The 24,529-nt window shown below is 41.6% G+C and overlaps 1 protein-coding gene across 2 annotated transcripts in view; it reads right to left on the bottom strand.

Annotated features, from left to right (window-relative positions):
* The window catches only part of SMARCC1 (SWI/SNF related, matrix associated, actin dependent regulator of chromatin subfamily c member 1), a 103,104-nt gene that overhangs the window by 4,087 nt on the left and 74,488 nt on the right, over positions 1-24,529 (bottom strand). For both annotated transcript variants that reach the window (XM_062568655.1, XM_062568654.1), the window contains 2 exons: positions 22,570-22,704; positions 19,025-19,283 (listed from right to left, as the gene is read on the bottom strand). In XM_062568655.1, the coding sequence (XP_062424639.1) occupies positions 19,025-19,283; positions 22,570-22,704 (394 nt within the window). The remainder of the gene's footprint in view (positions 1-19,024; positions 19,284-22,569; positions 22,705-24,529) is intronic.

Here is a 24,529-nt window from a genome sequence, read left to right as displayed (position 1 = left end):
TGTTACAGAGCCAGCTCTGTACAAGCTCCAAATACCACCTGAGTCCACCCCAAAGGAAAAGCCTTTTCATCCCCAAATGTCAACACATTCCTTCCAAGAACAACTGCTAGGCACTTATCTCAAGAATACCAGCACAATAAGCAGAGATCACACTCAAAGTCAAAACTCACTTTTGACTGAAGCCTTAGTAAAGGGACCCATGTTAGCAATCTAAATGAAGCTGTGGGAAACAAACTGCCCTGGAAGAACATGGCAAAGTAACAGTGCGCTCAATGGAGAAGACCAGGCACAAAGTCTAATGGATTAATTTAATGGGAGAACTGAAATCATCAGCTAAGAATTAGACTACGTAGATATAAGGAACTGTTTGAATTCTGCAATTTTGGACACGTACAAATTGCTGATTGATGTTTTAAAACATTATTTGAGGAGATTATTTTGCATAATCCAATTACATTTAGTTTTACAAGAATCTCTGTGTGCAGACGCATACATAAAGGTACAGCATCTTAGTTAGGAAAGCAGCTATTAGGCATGGATTGCAATGGCTTACTTTAGAAAAGCTCCTTCCACCTCAAACCCCAGGCAATTATGTGAAATAAAGTGTGATGACAGAAGCCTCAAACAGAAAAGGGTCTGACAACATATATGAAGAGCATCACAGCCATACTGGCAGTTCAAGCCAAGAAAGGGCAAGCTCTGCATTTGGGACCGAGTCAACACTTCAGCGCAAACACTGTTAACTCTTACTTACGCTCAGCTTTTGAGGAGGAGGCTTTCAGTGAGTTTTTATTGACATGTTGCTTTCATTCCTAGAATTTTGAAGACTGCTAGGAACCTGAATTCTGGTGGCAGCCTGGCAGCATTGCCTGCCCTTCAGGAAATCATGCTGGCTCACAAGCTGTGACCGAGACAGGTAGGTAACAGCTCTTAGCATGCATCCTCTGCCCAGAGGTGAGGCCGTCGGGGCCCTCCAGGCCCAGAAGCCTAAGCAAGTTAGTTCAGCCACAATGGAGATGAGACAAAGCAGCCTGAGATACAGCTTGGACAAAGGGGAAACAGTGGGTTGGTCTAGGTCTTTATGACGGGCAATTACTAACCTAGAAAAATAATTATCTGCACTTAAAAAACAACCTCTGGTTACCAAAACTAATCCCTGCTCTTTGCAACCTGCCATTGCGTGGTCACACTGATGGGATTAGGCACCTGTAGCACCAAGCTGCAAAGCTGCCCAGAAACGCTGCCCACAGCGGAGAGCCTGCATAGACACCCCTGCCTGCAGGCCGTGTCCTGTGCCCTCACAGAGGTGGAGCCCATCAGCCATCCATCCTGAATCCTTCTCCATCACTGTCCTTCTGCAGAGAGAGGGAAAACAGGGGCCTGAAGAGCACTCCAGGCATGCATGATCAACTCCTCACCGTTAGTTATAAGGGGAAAAAATGCCACAAACCCAGGATGAATAGTTTACTCCTCTTTCTCAGCATTTGGTGCCTGGGCCAACTGTGCAAGTGTCGCTCACTCAGCCACCTTCCTCCAGAATACAAATTTTAAGTATATAAAGCACTTGGTTGCTGGTGTCCAGTTTAAAGTACCTGGGACTACAGGCAATAACTTGCTCTTTGAAAAAGACCATCAAGAGAGCCTTGCAGAAGGGCAAGGCAGGTCACAGGTGTCCCTCATCCTGAGCAACAATCCTAGTGCAAAGCAACCCAGCACTCCCAGTATCCTGGCTTTACACAGCCCTACAGCTCCGTGGCAGAAGGGCTGAACCACCTCAGCAGAAATTCACCTGGACCCATGGAAAACTGGACTCTGAGAACATAATCCTAGAGCTCCTAGTCACGCAAATGAAAGACCCAAGGGAAGACTTGATGCTACTGCATCCCGGGAGTAAGACTCGCATATCTGCGAGCAGCAGATATGAAGCCCTACAGAAAGATGAATTTTCTCACAAACATTTACACAGGAAAAGAATTTTGTACATTTATCCCTGGCGCACACAGTTGCTGATCAGTGGCTGCAGGGCACCCCAATGGCATTTCCATCACTCTATATTAAAGAGCAGCAGCAGTTAACCAGAAAAGCTGCATAGATTTGAGCCGCTAAACCCCTCCTTTGTGATGGTGAGTAGCTGCTTCAAAGAATCCTGATCTTGGAGCCCTCACAGCTCCAGTCAACAGCTTAAAGAAAAGAAAGGTGGGACTCTTCCTAAGAATATATGTAGCATGCTTTCATAGGTAACTCAAGGTCACCAAGGCCGGTACATATCAATAAGAGCTCTGATGTCTGGTTGTGGTTTCTCCTCTGTTGGCAAGCTGAGCTAGAAGTCCCTCAGAATGGCCCATCCACCTTCCCTCCTCAGGAGCAAGCAGCCAGCAAGAGCACTAAAGCACTACCTGCGTCCAAGAACCACAAAATATTTCAGATTGGAGGAACCTCAGGAGATCTCCTGCCCAACCTCCTGCTCAAAAGCAGAGCTCAAGGCTCTGTGGTGAGACCAAGTTGCTCGGGCCTTTGTCCAGCCAGACTCTGAAAACCCCTGGGAATGTAAACCTTCCCACCTTGGGTAACCTGTTGCACTGTCTGACTGTCCTCATGGCCTCCTCCTACCCAGCTGTGACCTCTCTTGTTCCAGCTTATGGCTCTTATCTCTTGTCCTCCTACTATACATCGCTGAAGAGCCTGGGTCTGTCTTCTTGATGATCTCCTCACAGGTAGTGTGGGGCTGCTGTTAGGTCCCCACAAAGCCTCTCCTCTCCAGGCTGACAAAGCCCAGTTCCCTCAGTCTCCTCTTGAACAAGTGCTCCAGGCTCCTGACCACCTTAGCAGCCCTCTGCTGAACTCGCGCCGGCTGGTCGATGTCCTGCTTGCACTGGGGGCCCAGAACTATAGATGCAGTCCAAACGCCAAGTGCAGGGGGCTAATCACTTCCCGCAATCTCTGCTGGCTGTGCTCCTGTTCACCCAGCCAAAGATACTGCTGGCCTTGGCTGCTGCCAGGGCACGCTGTGGGCTCACACTCAGCCTGCTGCCCATCAGGCCACAGAGCTGCACCCCAGGCCTCCTCCTCCACTGGTGTGCAGGATTAGTCCTTCCCAGGTGCAGGACTTCACATTTGTCCTAGCTGAACTTTGTAATGCTTCTGTCAGCCCATTCCTCCAGCCCGCCTGAACGGCGGCCCTGCCTGCAAGCATATCAACGCTTAATGCTCCAATAGCTGAAGATTCAAGCAGACAGCATGAATTTACTGCCATTGGCAGCTACTCATCTGTTTTGGTCCAGCTCACTCTGAGACAGGGAATGGGCAGAAAGGGCAAGGCAGAACAGGGCAGGCAACACAAGAACACTGTCACGGGAAGCTACAGCCAGGCAGAGCCTGAGACTTAAAGACATGATAACCCATTAGTATTAGAAGCGAGTCAAGAGCTACAGGATCAGCGTTGTCAGAGATGGGTGGCTGGGTTTGCGAACAGTCCCAGAGTTGCCCATATTCCCAGAGAAAGATAATTCAGCATTAGGCAACATCTGTTACTGAGGGACATTTAGTAACCAGCTCTGCACTAGCAGTCAACTTCTAGAAAACTTCAGCTTCTAGCAGGTGAGTACAGCAGAGAGATAAGCAGCAAACACCTCTTCTCCCTTTTGCAAGGCTGCTTACATGCAGAAACCAAAGTGGTGGCAAATATAAACTCAACTACTCTCCCTCAGCCTCTGCTATTCACATGCAGAGATGGGGATCAGCTCTGAAGCACAGTCTGTTTGAGATCATGGCTGCACGTCAGTTGGTCAAGCTCCAAGAGTTGGGATTTTCCTCTGATTTGCATGAGATAGACGTGGGAACTTCTGACATGCCTGGTGATGTGTGGTGGCCTGTGGCACTGAAGTCATAGCACATGAAACAGCAGCTTGAATTTCTTTTACTAAGCTCTAGTGTGAAATATTAAAAAAGGCATGAACTCCCTCCCCACATCACAAGCGATCTAAATCTATGTAGAAGAAAATGAGACTGACTGACCACTTCAGTAACAAGCCTGCTCTCTTCACTTACAAAATGTCCTGGCAACTTCCAACTCAAAGTAGTTACTTTTTAGGAGTAAATTTTATTCCTCTGCTCCATTTATCAGTGCTTCTTCATCTTATACCAAGAAGTCCTCCACAAGTGGCTTTAATCTTCAGTGGCTGCTTCTGCACATACAGTTTGTCCCCTGGGCCTCAGAGAACAGTAAAGGCTGGTTTTCTTTCACAGGTAAGGAGCGATTTGAGCATTCTCCTCATGGCCCTGATAGGTTCCCCATTCCTGGTAAGTCTGAAAATTTCTGTTTTTCCTAGTGCACTCAAGATAATTTTTTTTTAAACAGATAAGTGGACTCAGCATAGACACCTACGTATACAATTAATTCCCATCAGGATACTTTGGAAGAAGTCCATTCTTTTGTCAAAGTCATTTCAACATGGAGGGAGGGATGAAATCTTGTTATAGGTCTAAGATAAGAAGTACAGAGAAAACAAATATTGTAGCATTTGTTTCCTTTACCACAGAATTAGAAATTATTTCCTGAAGGTTAAAAAAAAATAAAAAAAAAAGAAAAAGAGGTGCTTTTGAAGAGTTTACAACTATACCATGGAACTCACTAGTGTGCAGAGCTAGCTCTAGCGGTGGTTATGAATATACAGATATTAAGTGTTAAGCACCGTCAAAAGCTGGATGAGTATAACTATGGAAGGCTTGTTCAATATTTACCCTGTTTCTTACGGTCTTCCCTAAGTATCTGCTTTCTGTGAGGTCAGACAAGGGCCACATGGACCTTTGGGCTCACCCAGTATATACATGCTTGCACAATCTATTTGTGAAAAGTGAAGTTTGCCAGATAACAGAGCAATGGAGCCAGCACACCAAGATTTAACAGCAGAAACCTGTCCAAATCTAGCTTAGCTCACACACACAAGATGAGCACTGGAATCTTTGCTTCCTCCCATGTCCTCATCCTCACGCTTCCACAAACATGGTACTCTCCAAGGGGATAGCACAAGAACAGCAGGTACTTGATGCATCAGGGCAACATTACACTTCAGAACTCTGGCTTGAGCAGATCTTAGTTTTAATGAACATTTATTTAAAACAAAAGAAACAACAAAAAAACCCAAACGAAGAGGAAAAATAAAACCAATCATAGCTATAAGCATTCAGAAACACAAGACCACCAACAGCAGCAGATACAGGGCAACTAAAGCTGGCTGCTAAACCTGTGCTAACGTAAGAGACTGGAAACAAAGCATAGTCCAAAGATGGAGAGGGCTTTGCAACCAAAGGGCAAGACATCTGCAGGTATGACAGATGTTACTCACTAGCACAGTTAAGAGTTGATGGGGAACAAAGAGGTAAAAACTGGAACAGCCGAGAGGAACGTTACCTAGCTCCTGATGATTTAATTCTGACCAAGTTTCAGCAGATCCAGAAAGCTGGCAAGTGACAGATCCCCAGGCTGAGAGCAGCCACTTGACACAAACCTGAAACTCTCCAAGTGTAATTTGGTTCTTTTTTCTAACGTTACAGGCCTGCAAGAAAAAGATCCCATCCAGGCCCCAAGGAAGTGGCCAATACTGAGGAAAACCTCCTCTGAAACACCCAAAACTGGTTCAGAGTTACTATACACTGAATGGCTTCATGTGAAAGTCTTAAGCTTTAACACTGGTCAAAGATTCCTTCAGTGAAAAGAGACTTAACACAAAGTAACAGAAAGATTATGCGACTGTTTGCTATGTTTATAGCAACCATGGTCACAGTTAAAATTATTGTTAAAAACAAATTAAATCAACTATAATTTGCTTTTTTAAAATTCAAATTATGTGTCATCTCGCCAAATATCATAACACCAGTGGGAAGCACTTTATACTCAACTCACAGAATCTGTAAAATGTTATTCTCCTAATACTTGAAGATTTTAAGTGGCACTGCAGTTTTTCTGAAGCTACCCATAAGCTAAGAAGCTTCTCTATGTTTGAGAACAGGGTTGGATGTCTATTCTTTGACTTTTTGATGTAGTATGCAACAATTTTATCTTAAAATCAGCTTAAGGTACTAGCAGAGGAACAATCCTATCACCTAACAGAGCTCCAAAATGCTGAAGTTGAGCAGTAATCAAGCAATACCCAACGAAACTGGAATTAACCATGGGGAAATCAGTAGTACCACTATGACAAAAATGGAGTGCTATTTCTACAAAGATCATATGCTTTTTCATTTTACAAGAGATACAGCTTCAAGACAGTGGCTGAAGCGTAAAATGTGAAAGTGTGACCTACATAAGGGGGAGAGCTTAAAACCAGCAGATGCAGGAAGAGATAAAGCCAAAAGGTTCAACAAAATGAGATTTAGCAGACTGAAAAAAAATGCCTTTACATGTTAGATGTTTTTGACATTTTTCTAATGCGTGCTCTGAAGCATTCCACTAGTAACAAACAGAAAGCTGCAAATTCTCGTTTTAATGAAACTTAAGAATTGTTTTTAGAGGATGTCCAAGATGTTTATTTACCTATATTAAATTAGCCTCTACCTCTACTATATCAGCAACTTGGGAGGCAATAGAATGGTACAGCTTAAAGATTTTTGTTTTACTGTAGCAGCCAACAGGGCACAATGCAGAAAGCTTGGTGTTGATTCAAATCCTCCTGATCACCTCTCACTATTTTCCATTCAGCCAAAGAGAAGAGTTGCATAAGCAGCGAGTGCCAGGTGAGGGGAGTTCCCCCTTTCGGGCCAGGACTTCAGAAAGGGGAAAAGCAGACTGCACCGCAACGTTCCTCGGATCTCTGCCAGGGATGCATCCTTCTGAAATCTTGTTCTCCTATTCCTGAATTGTTTCAAAATCCAGAGATGGGAACAAGCACGCCACCATTTCAGGGAGCATCTGCTAGCTTCACTGCAGAGCAGCTCTGCAGTATTACAGGATGTGCCCCTTCCCATCCCGACTGGTTTTCAGGAGAGCTGGAAATCTATATAGCTAACCAACCTCCAAACACGTCCTTTCTTTCCGCGTGTCCTCCCCCTACACGCACTGCAGCAGACAATCCCATCGCCAAGAACTGTGAATAATTAACCACAATAACTCATTTAGCATCAAGTCTCGGGAGGAGGGAGGCAGAATTTCCACTTCACTTGCATATTGTATTTCTGTCACTTCCCTCCAGCGTAACTCATTCAGGGCTGAGGGTAAAGGCACGGGCACGCTGGCGCCCGCCACCGCTCCGAACGCCAGGGCGCACCGCGCTTGGCCTCGCGGGGCCCCGGCAGGCAGGACACCGCCGGCGGAGGGCTCACCATTATTTTTCTACAATAAAGCACGTACGATGCAAGGTGCTTTCTCAAGAGGCTGCAAGCTGCTCAGCGTGTTACCAGAAAGGACAACCGTTACGCAGGGCGGCACTGGTAACCTTCAAGTATTAACGCACCTTCAATAATACGTGCTTGTGAGGAGTCTGGAGTTGCTCAAGCTCACTGGAGAAGCTCTGCAGATAAAAAGCCAGTACAGTGCAACTCATGACAATATTATCCAGCAACCTCAGTGGAATGGCTGTTCCCTAGCTAACTCTTCTTTACTGTTCTAGCCCCATAGTGCTTTTTGCACGGCCAGGTTTTCACAGGTGGTAACACAGAGGCCAGCTGCTAATGGAAGGAACTTAAAATCCTCTACCTGTCAAAACTACCAGCAGGGCAAGAAGATACATACACAGAAATTCTCCCTTTCCCAACTGTGTTAACAGCCTTCAGCAGTAAAACCACAGTAAAGAAACTGAAGTTAATGCTTATATTCTGTCAAAATGCAATTAACCCAATCACCTTGCCATGGCAGTCAAAAATACACAAGATAGCCCCCAATCTGCATTTAATACCACTTGTGTATTACCACCCTAACACTTCACAAACCCACAATTATGCACGTATTATGACATTAAGGATGAATACCACAAAACCATTCACCACTCATTACTTTGCATTCCTCTCTTTGTGAGGACTCCCTGCAAGTTTCTTGCCAGCAAGTTCATTACCTACCATGGCTAAAAAGAAAGCACTGACAGCTCTTGGAAAACATTTACTGGAAGGAAACAAATTCAAAATCTTCATCTCCAAAAAAGAAAAAAGAAGTCCTAAAATTGCAAATCAGTCCAATAGGAAAGAGTAAATTGAGTATCAGCTCAATTTAAAACACAAATTTTAAATAATGGGTATGTGCAGCACTTAGTTTCGGCTGTTGCTTTTAAGCATTTACAGAACATTCTTTTGAAAATTTCAACTATCAGAAAGCTATGTAAAATTAATTGTGGTGGGGGGAAATCAAAGTTACTCAGCCAGCTGAAGGGGAAGGTGCACATTCTTACCTCCTACTTCTATTTCTGGGTTGATTCAGAAATGACATTTACTAGCTGAAAATCCCACTTTGAACAGAAAAATTAGGGAGATCTATTAATACTTATCTCTTGCTCTTCCTCCAAGGATTTCAAAATGTTTCTCGTATTAGGCACCTTAAGTATCACTTGCGTGATGCAATTCTAGTTATCCACAAAATGCTGACAACAGCACATGACAAGAAGTCAGTAACGTGCTTCAACCAGCAGCAAAGCTGGTAACAAAAATTGGGAACTTTACTTTCCATTCCCATTACAAGGTTCAGCTTTTCACAGTGAAATCGGCATCCAACTGCATTTTTCTGATTTAAATGTCTTAATTCCAAGAGGAAGGAGAGAGAAGAGTAAGTTCAGTCAAAACAAAATTAAGAGTTGTGGTAGAGTCGAACATGGGAGAAATGAGCTATTAGAAGGACTTATCTGAAATGGGTGCTTGGGCCTGCGAACAGCAATTCACCTTTGGTCATCAAGCTGCCTGGCATCTCATCACATCCATGCACCGACACACAAAACTAAAGGCAGCCAACGATCTGGACACACAAACCAACTCGAACCACAGACTTACAGCGAGAGAAAAGGCCAAAGATTCTAGAAAGCAGCTCACTGCCTGCCACTTGTACGTGGTCTGCTTCCAGAGATTTAACTTGAAGGAGAACTCACCAGCAGTTCACCTTTAAGGAAGGGTCTGGCTGACGGGTCTCAATTTCCCATGGTCTCTCCCCTCTCTCACTGAGCCCACCTGTGACAACAGCCAGCCTCTGGACAAGCTTCGGCTCTTCAGCACGTCTCAGAAATCATGCACTCCAGCAGAATCAGGCACACTTGGCCACACTGATGAAAAGCAGCTCACAGCAAACACTAACTCTTGATTGATGGTTCATCAGTGGTTTCCAAAGATTGACATCAAAGCCACCAAACTTTTTTGGGCAAAGCTGCACCATAACTTTTAATTAAGAAATTCGGCCCAACCGCTCTGCCAGAGAACAAATTACTTTCCACAAGCCTGTTTGTTTGTTCTTCTGAATACCACTGAACCCTACTTCAACACCTTCCACCTTTAATTGCCATTAGTTCAAAACAAGCCCATCTAAGCCTTCTCTCTGCTCATTATCAAAGCTTGGCAATGCATTTTCCTTACACTTACGTAAGAGCAACTGGTTGGAAAGACGGAGATGGAGCACATTTCAGAATCACTCTAACTGAAACATGAGCAGACTTGACAAACTAGTAAAATCTGAGCTGCGACAGGTCAGGAGCAGGACAGGAACAACCGTAATATAAGCTGGCCTGAAACACGTGCTACTGTCCATGTCCAGGTGCCACTCTGAATGCCTACCCTCAGGTTCAGGATTCTGTCCGACTTGATAGATTTCTCTTTAAAACTATGATAATCTGTTGTCTGGTCAGAGTATCTCTGTTCTGATTTTGACTTATCCAGAACTGCCCGTGTTGATCATCTTGTGCTACCATACAAAGGCAGTAAGAGCAACTGCTATATTTAACTGTTTCTATTCAGTCACTTCATATTCTCAGCGAGATAATACTGACATGAGAACCCTGCACATCCTTTCTGGAGAGGTATTTTAGAAGTGGTGTATAAAAAAACAGAAAAGACATTTGGCTTTAGCTGAAACATTTGAGTGTAGAAGCAGTATCATCCTATCCATCCATTCCTCCTACAGATAAGGCATTCAGGAGCTAAGTGACAGGTGTACTGTGAATCCTCACCCTCTCAAAAGCAGAATAGGCAACTATTTCTCTTGACAAAGAAAAAGTAAAATCATTTAGGGTCACCTTCATACTTCAATTCAATGCACTAGGGATGAATCTGGAGAGAAAGGCACAAGACTTTCTCTCCTCAAGTTAAACTGGACTAGGATTCAGCAGGAGAGATGTCACACCATCCCAGCAGCTGCTGTAACCAGGATGCACAGGGGCTAACCCCCAAAATCAGCATTCCTAAGGCACAGTCAGCAGCAACAACCCTCTGCAGCTGGCTCTTCTGCCAAGCAACTGGAGGCATCTGCCTAGGTCCTGTTCAGGCTGGAGCTTTACACAGGCAAGGGGAGAAAACACTCTGCATTCTAGCCTGGGTTTTACCAGCTACCCTCTGAACGCAGAAAAGTTGTAAGCAGGTACTTTTTCTTCCTTTCAGATCTTTTCATTATTTTGTTTCCTACTATCTCTTCAGTCTTCATCAATCACTTCAGACGTTCCACCATTCCACTTAGCATCTGGTTCATGGTCTACTGAATTAACTGTTATGCTTTCAGTCACTATTAAGATCAGAAAACTAGGTAAGGTCCAGAGGTAAAGTGATGAAGCTGAATATGAAACTACAAATGGCTAATTCCATCTACAGCTTTCTCTCAGGGCCTTGCTGCTTCACTTCTGTGCATGGCTGTATTTTGAAAACTTGACCAGTGGTGGTTCTCAGTTACTGCTAAAGTGTTCCAAGATTTTTCTCTAATGCAAACTGAATGGGTCACATCTTCTGTAGAGCTCTGTTAGATGGACCAGCAAGCAGTGAGTCCTTTATCAAACTCCAATAGTTTCTTTATACTTGAATGAATATTTACTCTTCTCAGTTACCACTAAAGTGCCCTGATCTTGGTCACTTTAGGGAATGCAGGTTGTATTACTGAACAGACACAGAGAACCAAGGTAAGGAAATTGTTCATTCTTCTTATGAAAGCAGGTCAAATTCCACCCTAGTAAAAGTAGTGTATTAACAGTCCTTAAGCTTGAGGTTCATCTATAGGACTACCGGCAGCAAAACCCAGCCTACAAAATTCTTCTACAAGTACATGTTGGCACCCTCTAGCAGGGATTACCTCTGCTAGCTATGCAAATCCTCCAATTTCTGGCACCTCTGCCAAAACTGCCAAAGACTGGTGTGCATGTATGCATTGATGCAACTGATGGCATAGATGAGTAGTCCATCATATTAAGCTCACTGGTTTGTTTCAAAGGATCACAAATCAGCAACTCAGTAGCAAAAGCTGCTACTGATCTGTGTAAGAGTGGGTGACTCTTAAAAGGATTTATTATTAATTCAAGACTTACAAACCCAATAAATACATTGCAGTTTGTCTAGGAATGTGCAGGTAAGGAAAGATCCATACAACATGATGCTGGGAAAAGAATGTACCACCAAAGTCTCCATCAAGGCAGCAGAGTCCTGGTTAACGACCAAATGACTCATGCAGGCAAGGCCAAGACAGTAACTGAGAGGCATCTGGCAATGTCAACAGAACCCTAAAAATCACAGAACCAATCAACAAGGTAGCTGTTGCTTTTTTTTTTTTTTTTTTTTTTAGAACAATAAATTGGTTTCTTTGCATATGTATAACAGCTCTTCTGTCATAAAAATAACTGATCCAATCAAGTAACCCATGTTACAGAGCACATAAATGACTGCTAGAACCACCCATTTTCTAATCTTGGAACTAATGACTGGTTGTGGAATTTAGGCAGGCTGCTTAGAAACGTACAACTGGAAGTAAGCAGCATTTCTTCCTACAGCAAATAATTACTTCACAAATCCCTTGTTTATCAAACTTCAAATTCCATCACTTGCAACTCCTTTTTGTATTGCCTAGGTTCAAGGCTTCTCTAGAAGCACATTCTCCAATAGCTCAGTTTGCCTCCACTGTTGCTCTATGCTATTCCATCTTACCTTAAATACCTCACTCTGGAGGATTTGTTGGGATTTGTTCATAGAAAACAGTTGAATGCACTCTACATTCATTTGTAAGGCTAGTCAATTCAAGCTCCACTCAAAAACCACCCTATGGCCCTGCAAATTTGTTCTGAATACTGTAATCAAACATGCACACCATAGTTCCATGTGTCTCATCTGTACCTTGTACAATGACATTAACACCCTTAATCACTTATCTTCTTCAATTCACTCACCTGATCCAATCTAGAATTGCACTGGTCTTTCAGTCACATCACATATATGATTGAGTCATCCCATGATCAAGTAACACAATTCTTACTCATCCTTTTTTCCAACTGATGAGTCAAACTACAGCTGATGGGACTCTTCCATTCCAATGCATGTTCTTTGACTTGGAAATCATATACTTCATCCCATTTCTATCATTCTAATTCTTACAATACCCTTCCTCTTTCCTACTTGGATCTGCTACTGATGATGACTTCCAGCTTTGACTAACCAAATTGTATCAGTACAGAACTGTTTTTGGTGACAGTCACTAATGAAGATAAGGTCAGTCTCAAAAACAGTCCTTGAGGTACATAACCTTTCAGATTGAAATGGTCCTCCTATTCAAAAATGTCTTAGTTTCCTCTGGAAACTCTTGCTGTCCATGGATTTATGTTTTCATTAAAAAAAAAAGAAATGAAAATGGAGCACCCGTTAGGAATACCTCAAACTTAGTTATTCTGTTTGACTTGTAAAACCACGTGTTGTCCGCAGTTCAATCTGAGATCACTCCAATTAGGAAAGTGACTCATATCCTGTGAAATACTCCAAGGAAACAAGCACACAGGACCTAATGGTTTGTTCCCATATTTGAATTTATTTCTCTTAAGTCCAAGAAACTGGGTTACAGAATTCCTTTCTGGCTGTGGTAAAGTCTCATCTGAAACATCTGTAGGAGACATTAGCTAGAGATGATCCACTATGAAGAAGTTTTAGCATGTAACTGGCTGCAAGAGTCATCTGATTCTCAGATAACTCACTAATATGAAATACTAAAGCCTTATCCCCACAGGTGGGAAAAAAAATGCACCTCTCTAAAAGCAAGCACCAGTATTTTATTTAGATGAGAAGTCCTCCATCACAGGCAAAGAGATAGGATCCTTAATCTTAAGACTGAGCTACTCAATCTAATAGTGGCCAGTTTAGCAAACAGGCAAAGTACATCACGCAGGCCCTCAGCTTATCTTGATGCGTACTAGCAACTGTGGGCCAAGTTCCCTAAGAGCACTAAAAAAAAATGCCCTCATCCACTTGGATTCTGGTCACGTATTTAGTGACTGCTCTGAAAATAAGCAGGGGAACATAGAGAGCAGCTTAGCTTCAAAATAGGAAGTATGAAGAGCCCCAGCTTCTCCCATTTGGTAAAGCACCGGCATGCCAAAGGATACCAAGCAGCACTGGCTGCATGCAAATGTCTGGGGGAAAAAAAAAAGCTGGAAAACAGCATTACTGGTAAAGTAAAATAGAGATTAGAGACTCTTCTGGGGGGAAGAGGTATCTTCCCAAAGAGTACCTGTTATGGAGGACAACCATTCTCACTACCCTGTGCTAGCAATAATACAGATATTTTCAAGTCAAACTGCAGAAATTTGGAAAACAGAAAGGTATTACTGTATCTGGAGAGTTTCCCAGATAGAAGAGTTACTCTGCAATGCCACCACAGAACCTTAAGGAACAAATGTATCAAAGTTCTCAGCATTAAGTCTTGTCTGAAAAGTCAGCAAAGATCCAAATGGGTGAATGCTAGCTACCAAAAGTCTCTAAGACTGGGGGGGGGGGAGAGGGGAGTGCAGGATACAAGGTGAGTGGTATTTATCACAGATTTAACATGACCACTATGATGTGACAGTGAGGGAGGTTTTAAAAATATATATAACCTACAGTGTGCATGTGCATATGAAAGGCAATTGCAGGCTGCTTCGGCATTCCAGGAAGATTCCTGGCGATCGTAGCTTCGTGCCTGTCAAGTGCTCTGTCTCGTTGTGAGAGATTGAAGCTGCCACAACGTACTTATTTGTGAGGGAAAGAGAGGTCAAACAGTGAGCAACCTAATCTGCTGAGACAGAAAGTCAGGTCAAATTGAGAGGCACTGTCGCCAGGGACTGAAGACTCCCTAAGTCACTGCATGCGCACACCTAGGATGGGCTCAGAGTTTCAGCTCTGAACACTGCAGAGGGAAAGCGAACTTGTCCCCATCCCCTTCCTACCCTCTAATTAAATAACATCCTCTACTGCCCACAGTCAGCTCACTTTGAAGCTGAGGAGCTTTTGCTACTGAAATTGAGGATTTCCAGGGTTTTCTAACAAAGTTAGGGACTGCCACCGAAGAGTGAGGATAACAGACTTACTGCTTTCTGGGAAAGATCAGCCAAAAACATGGTAGATCAAGGCTTTTGCCTTTGAATTCTCAGTCTCCTAAAACACCTCTGAAGTCTCTCTTTCAGAGAAACATCCAGCCCAAGGAACATCAGACTAGGTAAGAGGCAAGATGCACCCACTGCAGCCTCTGCATGAGGGGAGGCAGCCCCAGACGCTACCTGGTCAGCCGGAGCTGGAAGTGCTGCTCCTCGTCCATCTGCCTGCCATGCTCTAATGGCAGGGAGTATAAGCAGTGGAAACTGATCTATTGACTAACTTTAATCCAATTTGAAAGGGATGTACTGGCTAATTAACACGGTACCACACTCCATGTAATACACTCTGCAAGGGATCAGAGGGATACAGACAGCCTGGGTGGTTGTGGTGGGGCAGAGGTAATAAGGTATTACATGAAGAGAGGATGTGAGTATGTGAGAAATCAACCCTTATTAGTCCCCTAGTGCATACAGCAATGCATTTAATCTTGTGACATTTTCAGCCTCAATAGCAGCTTGTAACTAAGAGCCGGTCTAATGATATGCAATATGGTATTTTCCCCTTTAATCTGTTTTGAATATGCCATTTCTCCATTTCACATTTCTTCATTCTACTGCTAGGGGACAGAACTGAGTTGTTAATACAGTACACAATACACAAATCAAGCTGCAATATCATTATTCTGAGTCACAAAACAAAATATACTTGAAAACATTCCCTACACCAGTTATTTTTCTACACTTTCAACATTAACTTTTTGACCAGAAGTGTGCAACAGACCCAGGAGCTCACTGACCCTGATCCTTTGAAAAAGTTAGTTTGAGCTTCTGAACCACAAGACAACTCTTATTTTCTCCTCCGATGGGCATTACTTTGCGTCTGTTGATCGAATTATGCTTTATTACTGTGAAGATTCACACAGTGAGATTAGATGCCTGACATTTTCACAGTCATCTGCAAATCCTGCTAGTTCACTATGCGCTTCTGCTCTTTTCCAAATATTATGCATTCAACATGGATCTTTTACAAACTGCCCTTCCCTCAGGCTTTCATGGAGACAAAATTTCGATCTACTGAATGCTTTGGGTTGCCCTGTCTGCTTCTGATCATGATGTCCAAACTTTTCAGCTTCTTCAGCAGCAACTTATATGGGACCTTCCAAAAGATTTTCAGCTAATAACCAATTAGGTCATTTTATAGACATGTTTTTGGTCAAGTAGCTGAATACTGATTAAAAAAAAAAAGTGTCTGTTGCTGTAACAGCTAGCCAATCACGGTCATTACAATCCAAGTGGTGCTATTCTACTTTAAGTTACCCCTTTAATTACATTTAGCAGGTGTAACGAAGCCTTTAAATACAATTCCTGTAAATATCTTCACAGGAAAAGAACTGCATTTGCTAGTCACAAACCTTTCTAACAGTTAAATGGTTTTAAGGTGAGCCTGCAAATATTGTTAGCAACTTTGTTACCTAACAGTAGGGCTGGTAGCTTTCCCCTGAAACATAAGTAGTTATTTTGAATAAATGGCAGAAATATTTTTTATTCCTAGGGGATGTTCTTCTTCTGAAGGTGAGACACCGTTACATGGCCACCTAATGTCTCAACTGGACAAGTCCCCAAGCAATCTGATCGAACTGGACTTGGTCTGAGCCAGAGGCTGGACTAGAGACTTTCAGAGGTCCCTTCTAACCAACGCAGTTCTCAGATTCTCATTTGGCATCAAGCACAACTAAAGGGTAGAGCCAGACAGGGAAATCCAAAATAGGGCAGAGGGGCATACTAGGATTAGGTCTGCCAAAGAGAATTGCTAAAGGCGCTTCCTGCTTCTTGTTCTTGTCCTTTCACTTAAGCTTTTCATTACAACATTAATTTCTCCAGTGCTTAACACAACTAAGCAAGTGATTGCTGTTGCAGGAACAGAGGTTACTCAGACAACTAAAAGTCTAAGGAAATAAAAACAAGCTAAAAATCTGCTTTGAAAATGACACTGTCAGGAATCTGCTTTCTACTTTAGAGCCCAGTGACAGTTTATATTTACCCAGAATGTATGACTTACTGAATGGCAGATTATTTTGCTCTAACATCTTTTTTGATGATTTTTAAGAAATACTTCTCAACATTAAAAAAAACAACTGTCAGATGAAGACAATCTCCCTAGCATTTTAGCAATAAAGACTAATACAAACAAGCTTTTCAGTTTCTTACTGTTATCTCCCTTTGGGTGATCCTTTAAAACAAACGGGATCAGACAATTTCTCAAGAATTTTCTGCTTTTAAAGAGTTTCTACTTCTCCACTTTTCCTCTTTTCCCTTCTCCTCTGTTTCCTTTCACTTATTCTTGCAGCAGAATTGATGATTATTTCTTTTTTTCTACTTTATTGTTTGTTGTAGTTTCTTTGCTTTTCTGGATTCACCAACATCTAATTCTGTATGTTTGAAAGATTTCACTTTGGGTCAAATAACTTTTTCATCTTTAGATTGAAACATCCTGAATACTACAAGTGTCACTCTTAGAAAGTTCTTATTTTGGGCAATTACTATGGCACAACTCTGTTTTGCAAGAATAGCTCAGAGGGAATCAGATTTTAACAACACACAAAGCTGTAAATGTTTCTTGGTCTCCAGTCGTGGGCTGCAATCTCCAACAGAACCAGCTCCTTTTAGGGGCTGGGGAGAAGCTCACCGCTTGAGAAATGATTTTGGTTCAGCTTCAAAGTTACCTAAACCACTAATATGACAGTTCATCTGATGAAGAAACCACCGATTTTTAACTGCAATGAAAGACTAGTGGAGTACAGAAACTACCTAGATTTATCATTCCATTACTCCTCTATCTTCCCTGTATCAGTAGCTTTAGTTTGATGTTATTTTAGAGTCTTATTTCCTCCTTTCCTTGTTTGCTCCACTATCAAATCCCACTAATTTCACTCAAATATTAAAGAAATATTAAGTAGTCTATGAGTATTTAGCATTTACTGATCCTCCCTTAGTCTTCACCTGAATTTGGTTCACCTCTCTTGCTATTCCAATCGTAAGCCTGAAAACACTGCCTTAGTAGTGAATCAGAGCCTCAGACACACAACCAAGCCTGAAAAGGATTCAGAGAAACAAAAAACACACAAGCCTTCTGTTCTTCTTGCTTATGTCCACTTAGGTGATTTACTTTCCTGGAGATGATTTTTTTTTCTTATCCTTTTTCCTTGTTTGGCTAGAAATTCCTTTCATCTGAAAGAAAGTAGGAATAAATACAGGTCTGCTGAAGACCCTCATCTCTCTTCCTGCTCATTTCTTAGCTACTGGCTTTCAGAAATAGTGGGGAACCCCACCCCTCTGCTGCTTGCTTTCAATCTATCAGGAACCATAACCCTACCTGTTCGTCACAGCACTCTCCAGGACAGATTAGCTCTACCGCTCTAATGCAAATAAAGTGGAGTTTAGGGGCTTTTTGTTTGCTTTATTTGAGACATTCTCCTTTGTGCAAAGAGGAAGCAAACAACAATACATACCTTTTTATCACCGCTTTCAAACTCAGCATAGCTCTGTTCTTCCTCTGGCTAAATCCTATCATTCTTCCCTCCTTGCTGTGCTTTATTCATTCTTGCTTTGTTGCTCTTGCTGGCTCTTTTCCTCTTATTGTTGCTCTCACATCATTTCCTATGCTGGGCCTGGAACATCTCTTCTACCACATCACAGGTTTCTTATTCTTCCCTTCTAAACCCCTTCCCACCACAGCTTCATCCTTGTGCAGACCTTCCTCTGCTTAGCTTCAGTATCTAGAGTTTTCTCAACTCAATTTTAACAATGATCTCTTTCTCATTTTCTATTCACACACTGTTCACAGACATTCTCTAACTGATCACAAGACTTTTGAGATTATATTCTCTGTAAAGCAAAACTTTTTTTTTTTTTTTTTTTTTTTAATCAGCAATAGGTTCACACAAAGCATTTATGGCTCTTTATGCTGGAGGCAGAACAGGAGATAGGCCTTGCTATTTTTATACCGTACGTAGCAAAATCTTGATTCCTTTTAGTTTTCCTACTTTTGTAATACAGATTTTGACATCAGAAGTTTCAGAGCTATTTCACTTCCATAACTGGACGTTGGATTTGCCTATCCAACGTATCAGGTTATGAGGAGTAAAATGCCGAAAAGCCGGCTTACCATAACTTTCTGGCTTTTTGGTAACAGCCTAAAAGTAATACAATGTAACTTGTGATGCCATATATTCCAAGATTACCTGGACTAACACAGAAACAAGACACATGCAGTCTGGCTTGTCTGCAACAAGTTCCATTCATACATCTCGTATTAGAACAAAAATTAAAAAATGAAGCTGCAATACAATCAAAGCTAATCATTCTAGCACTAAACTGTTCCCATTTCATAAGAAACACCATTATAAAACACTGCATAACACAGAACGCCCCTCATGCTTTGTCTATTTTTATCTGGTGACATCTCTTTCTCTTCTTTTAATCTATTATAAATGGTGATGACTAACATGAGGGGATTTTCTCCTTCCAATTCCTACCTGGTTGTGGTGGGTGAGGTGGTGGCATTTGGTGGTGCATCATTGGGTATGGAGGGGGCTGCTGATGAGGCAGTAAGCCTGGATGTGCTGGTGCTCCAAGGGGGTTCATGCCAGGCCCACTGGAATGCTGGTGAGACTGCTGTGGGTTCTGACTGTGCTGCTGCTCCATTTGCTGACGAGCCCTTAATTCAGCGTATTTCAGTTGCTCCATATGAAAATTCTGGCGTTCTGTCAGCAGCTGCTGTCTCTGTTGTTCTAACTATGTCAGAAATGGGAAAAAAGGCAAGATGAAGATAATAGTTAAAAACATCAAAACATTTAAAATGATATTTCTATAAACAATAACACGGAATCTTGGCTATCCTACTGACACCCATCTCAATCTGATATGCAAGAGGCTTCAGTAAAGGGAACAGTATTTTCTAGCTTGAACAGATAAGTTCACCTTATTTTATCTTAAACAATGCCTCAGTAAAACATGATGCCTCATGACACAAGAGCTGTGCAGCACATTCAGCCTTAATGCACTTGAAGCAGCTGCTTCCTTCCTTCTTTATATTGTCCTGCATGTTGGGATGGGGAGAACAGGATCACTAAAGAAATTTTCTAAGGAGAAATCAAACCAGAACATGCAACAGTACGTGCTCAGTGACTGCAGGTAAGATCCTACTCTGTATCTGCATTTTTAAGCCTAAGACTCAAACAACATGGTATCCAAACATCATTGATTTGGGCAACAAATAAGAGTACTATTAAAAAACTTATTTTGTGTTAGCTGGCTTAAATTGCGTAAGTTATTTTCTGTTTAATTATGAAGCATGAAGTTGGAAAGCAATGATAAAATGAACACAAAAGAGTTTAAGTTTCACTATTGAACATTTATATGAATGATCACTTTGTCACGGTTAAGGAAATGTATGCCATTTGACAATTCATTTGTACGTGTTACTCTTAAGCAATTGTACAAACAAATCTATGGTGCTTTTTTAATGTTTTTCCTTCAATTTGCAAATAAGTATTTTAAAACACAGACCATGAAAGGCAGGTTGCCAAGGAGACTTCCATCTTGTGGAAGTTCTCCAAAAATCCGAAAGCTCCATCAATACTTTGTGTTAGCAATTTGACTGCTGACAAAACATGGATGAAAACGGCATTCTCTTACAGAGCATGCATTCATCAACAGAACCAGATACGGAGAGAGCTGATGAATAATACATAGTCCTTGTTGGGGGCTGTTTTTCAGCATGTAGGGACTGCAGTGTGATTATTCATGCTGCCATGCTTCCTTTGTCCTTGACCAATCCGATACGCTACTGGGAGGAACCTGGTACAATGAAGAGATACATACAGCAATGGTGCAATTGCACATGCATGAAAACAGATTCAGTAGGTGGCAGGCAGTTCACACAAGAATTATTGCAAATGACCCAGAGAGGTACTGCCACACCCTACTTTCTATATTGCTTTATATTCCTGCTTCTTTCTGATCACAAAATTGGTCAATTTTTAGGTACACATTCATGAATACTACACTCTTGACCATCTTTTTCCAAATTTGCAACAGCATGTTTTTGTGCTGTTGCAAAGTGATTCACAATTAGAAGGGACTATTATGGGCACTTAATGTATCCCTATGCAACAATCATTGTACTACAACTCCATCTTCAGCAAATAATTCCTCCCTATATAGGAACAGAAGACTGCATTCATTCCTCCGTTATTACAAATTCTGGGTCAAAAAGGTGCCTATCAATAGAATTCCAGGTTACACACAGAACTAGCAGCACTGAAACTGTTTCAAATTATAAATTGAAGCAAAGATATTTTGCCTAATACTTAACACACTCCAGTCTGCAGTACTTTTTTTTTTTTTTTTTTTTTTTTTTAAATACAGGACCAACTTACCTTTGCTGCAAGACAATCAGTGTAGGAATAAGGACACATGCAAAGTGTGCAATAACACTAAGGAAGTTTTTGGTTTAATTAAGTACACTAAATATCCACAGTGAAAAGGAAAAAAAGACTTGAGTTTTAGCCATCAGAAGCCATGGTTGCCTCTTTTCTTTAAGAAGGAAAAAATAAAACTGTATGTACATTCTTAAAAGGCAAAACATCCTATGCCTCAAAATAGAAAAAACCCTGTTACTATAACCAAATGCAGCCCCCAAGTAAAGAATTCTGCAGAGAACCTATTCAAAATATTTAGGTCCATTTCTTGAGCTGTCAATCAGCATCAGAAGCAGACACCACACTGAAACGGCTGAGGGTGCTGAGCAATGAAGAAATTCTTGCTGACATTCTGCTACAACAAAGGACCACATATTGTCAAACTATCAACATGATTAATGCCAAGGTGAGGATGGAAGTTCCATTAAAATCACATGGTAGGGCACAGGGAAAAACCCCTGGAATCATAAGTCACCATCTTCTCAATATATCTACAGTAACAATGTATTGACAAAAATCTGCTAAACAACACAGAAACCCCAAATTTGCCTGGTGTCCAATTAAAGTTTCAAGCCATTTTACAGTAGAGGCAGAGAAACTGTGCTATATGGAAAAGAACACTCAGCAATAGGTGCATGAGCCAGTTGCTGACAAGCAAAGACAGCATCTCTTCTATATTATAATCTAATTCTAGCTTTGGACAAGTCTTGAGTGAAATGCCACTAACAGTGTTACATTATAAATTAGGTCCTGTTTGAGATGCACTATATATGTTTTAGGGTCACTATCTTTCAGCTGGGTAGACCTCAATCAAAACCTGTGCCCTGGCTTACTACTTTACTGGACTGAAGACAGCAGCTAATAAATGTCTCACTTGCTTTGCCTGCCCAGATCCTCTTCTCTTCTCTACTCTCCATATCACTTCACTGTTTTCAGATTTGCCAATCTGGCTTTGTTCTGTTTGATACTTTTCTCTTCCCTAAGAGCAATCATCTTTTATTCAGCTCTTGATATTACTGTGTCTCTCCCTTCTCTTCAAGCGGATATTTCCCTCTACAATTCAGGCAATTTCTTTATAACAAAAGGAGAACCTTTAGCATGCATCCTTCTGCTGCTGCATCTCATTTTGAAGATTTTTCCAAGAGCTACTTAGAACACCCTCTAAAAACTGAACTACATATTTGAAAACAAATCTCCAGTTTAAACTGGGTCAGGAGGCAAACAGTCCTGGTTTCCCAACCTTCTAGGTAGACAGTAAGATATACATCCACTTCATCCCCGTTACAGGGAAAAAAAACATTAAGTCAGATATTGCTCACATGACGACACCTCATAAATGCTCAGTTCTCTGCTTATGCTTAGATCAGAGGAATTAGGATTAGGAAGCAAACCCAAAATACAACTTGTTTGCTCCTTGTCTTTCAGGGAAGATTCCAGATAAAGAGGAGTCAAACACTGTAATGTATGGTGTAATTAAGAATTCTAGCTGAGGTATGAAGAACTGCATAAAGGTGAGGAACAGCTGAATTTGCTAGTTTGCCAGCTGCTAGCATATAGGGGTTTAATCCAGAATTTCAGAGAAGTATTCTTCTACTTACTGCCTCTTTCTCTCTGTCCATAATGGTTTCCAACTCCTCAAAATGACGAAGTTTTATCTCCAGTTTCTTCATCTGTGTTTCCACCAAAAGAGCGACAAGGGACTTGATCTTTCTTTCTTCCACTGCTGCTAGGTGCTGAGGGTAAAATACAGATTATTTTGTGAAATTTGTGTAAAGCAAAGACTGCTTTAAGGGAATGAATAATCAAGTATTCCTGCATCTAGCTTTAGCCATTGTATTTCACTTCCGAAGAGAAAATAAGACTTCACATCATCAATCTTATGCTCAAAACCAGAAACCCATGGAAGATTAAGTTTTTAATACATGCATAGGTGTCAAATTTTAACACAAAAGGCATTGTGTATGCTCGCTCCCTGTAAGTGATCCAGCTTTGCCTTAAAGCCTTCTGAACACTATGCCACAGACAGTACTCTAAGAAGAAATGCAAACAAGGGAGCAAACGTTAGGTCATACCAAGTCAGCTGAAAGCCATCCAGAATGCTTTCACCAAAACACTCCCATAGGAGAATGAACCACAGAAGCATTGAGATGACTCTTGTATGCCTTTGCCATTAAAATGTTTTTGCTTAACTAATTTAGAACCTATCTAATTAAGCATATTTCCATTGCATTCACAAACATACCACTAGACTGTAAGCCTTCTCAGAGCAGCTGTTCCACTTCAGGCTGGGAGAGAGCTGGCAGAGAAATCTTTACATAGCTATGCCTGTCTAGTGGTATAGGAATTTCTTAAAGGTAACTAAAAAAAAAAAAAAAAAAAAAAAAAAAAACAAAAAAAAAACCCCACACCTCCAGCTTCCTTTTATAACAAGGTCCCTCAGTAGTCCTATTTCAGTAGAAAGCTAAAGACAAAGCTGTATTTAAAGAGTGAAAAAATGAACTGCAGATAAAGGCAACCAAAGACCCCTCGTGAGGCATTAGCTTTACCCTGTAGATAATTAGATACAAGCCTAGAGAGGATTAATTGTTTAAATACTATATAAAAATGAGACAGCCCTAAAATGGCTCACAGCTTGCTGCTTCTCACTTGGGAGAGGGGAGGATAGAACCGCCAGTGTTTCATGTTTTCAAGTGTGAAAGACAAGCATGTTAATGATGCCCTCTGCTAGTGTTTGTTACAAGCTTACTGCTCAAACTGAAAATACAGGCAGGAGGTAATACCCATCATGTGCACTGCTTAAGAGTTTGGAGACTCTCGCTTAAGAGAGAGAGAAACAATTCAATGAAGTTTCCTGCCCACAATGTCTAAGTAAAGCCCTACTGGCACATTCAAGAGTTGGGGGGGAAGACGGATTGGCTTCTCAGAGCAGAAAGGGTGAAGGCAGAGTGAGACAAGGAAAAAACAAAATGCTGGATCTCTCGCAGCTCAAGCTGCAAATGAGGACTCACTAAACAAGCTGTGCCCCAAACCTTGGCTCAGAACTTGGAGAAATATCAAGTTAGAGAAACAAAGTGTTGTAGAACTCCCTGGTAATACTAATTATCAACAGGATTTCTCTCAAAAGTTTACAGTGTTCCGTTTCCATCACTGACATGTTTTGTCATTTGAGAGCATTCACCTCTGGTAACACACCAACAATCAAAGTCTTTAGAAAAAATCAGCAGATCTAGAAAACAAATTCAAGACTTCAGAAACTAATATGAAGCTCTCAAAATTTAAGTTTCATTTAAAATAAGGTACAGTTCTAGAGAACTAGAATGATCCCCAAAGTTTATCCAAGAGCATACTGAACAGCCTTCTGGAACGGCACTTTGGTAAGTACTGAGCAAAGTGATTAGTGTGTGCCTATGTGATAGGATCCTAAAAGGGAGAGGCATCCAGGAAAGCCGGTTGATATTCAAGGATCACATCCTCCAAGCTCAAGGACAGCCCATCCCAGTGAGCAAGAAGCCAAGCAAAGGGGGCAGGAGACTTGTATGGATGAACAAGGAGCTCCTG

Source organism: Rhea pennata, chromosome 2 (assembly GCF_028389875.1).
Source record: "Rhea pennata isolate bPtePen1 chromosome 2, bPtePen1.pri, whole genome shotgun sequence".
NCBI lineage: Eukaryota > Metazoa > Chordata > Aves > Rheiformes > Rheidae > Rhea > Rhea pennata.
Note: the sequence above shows the minus strand (reverse complement) of the source record. Positions and strands in the feature narration are given on the sequence as shown.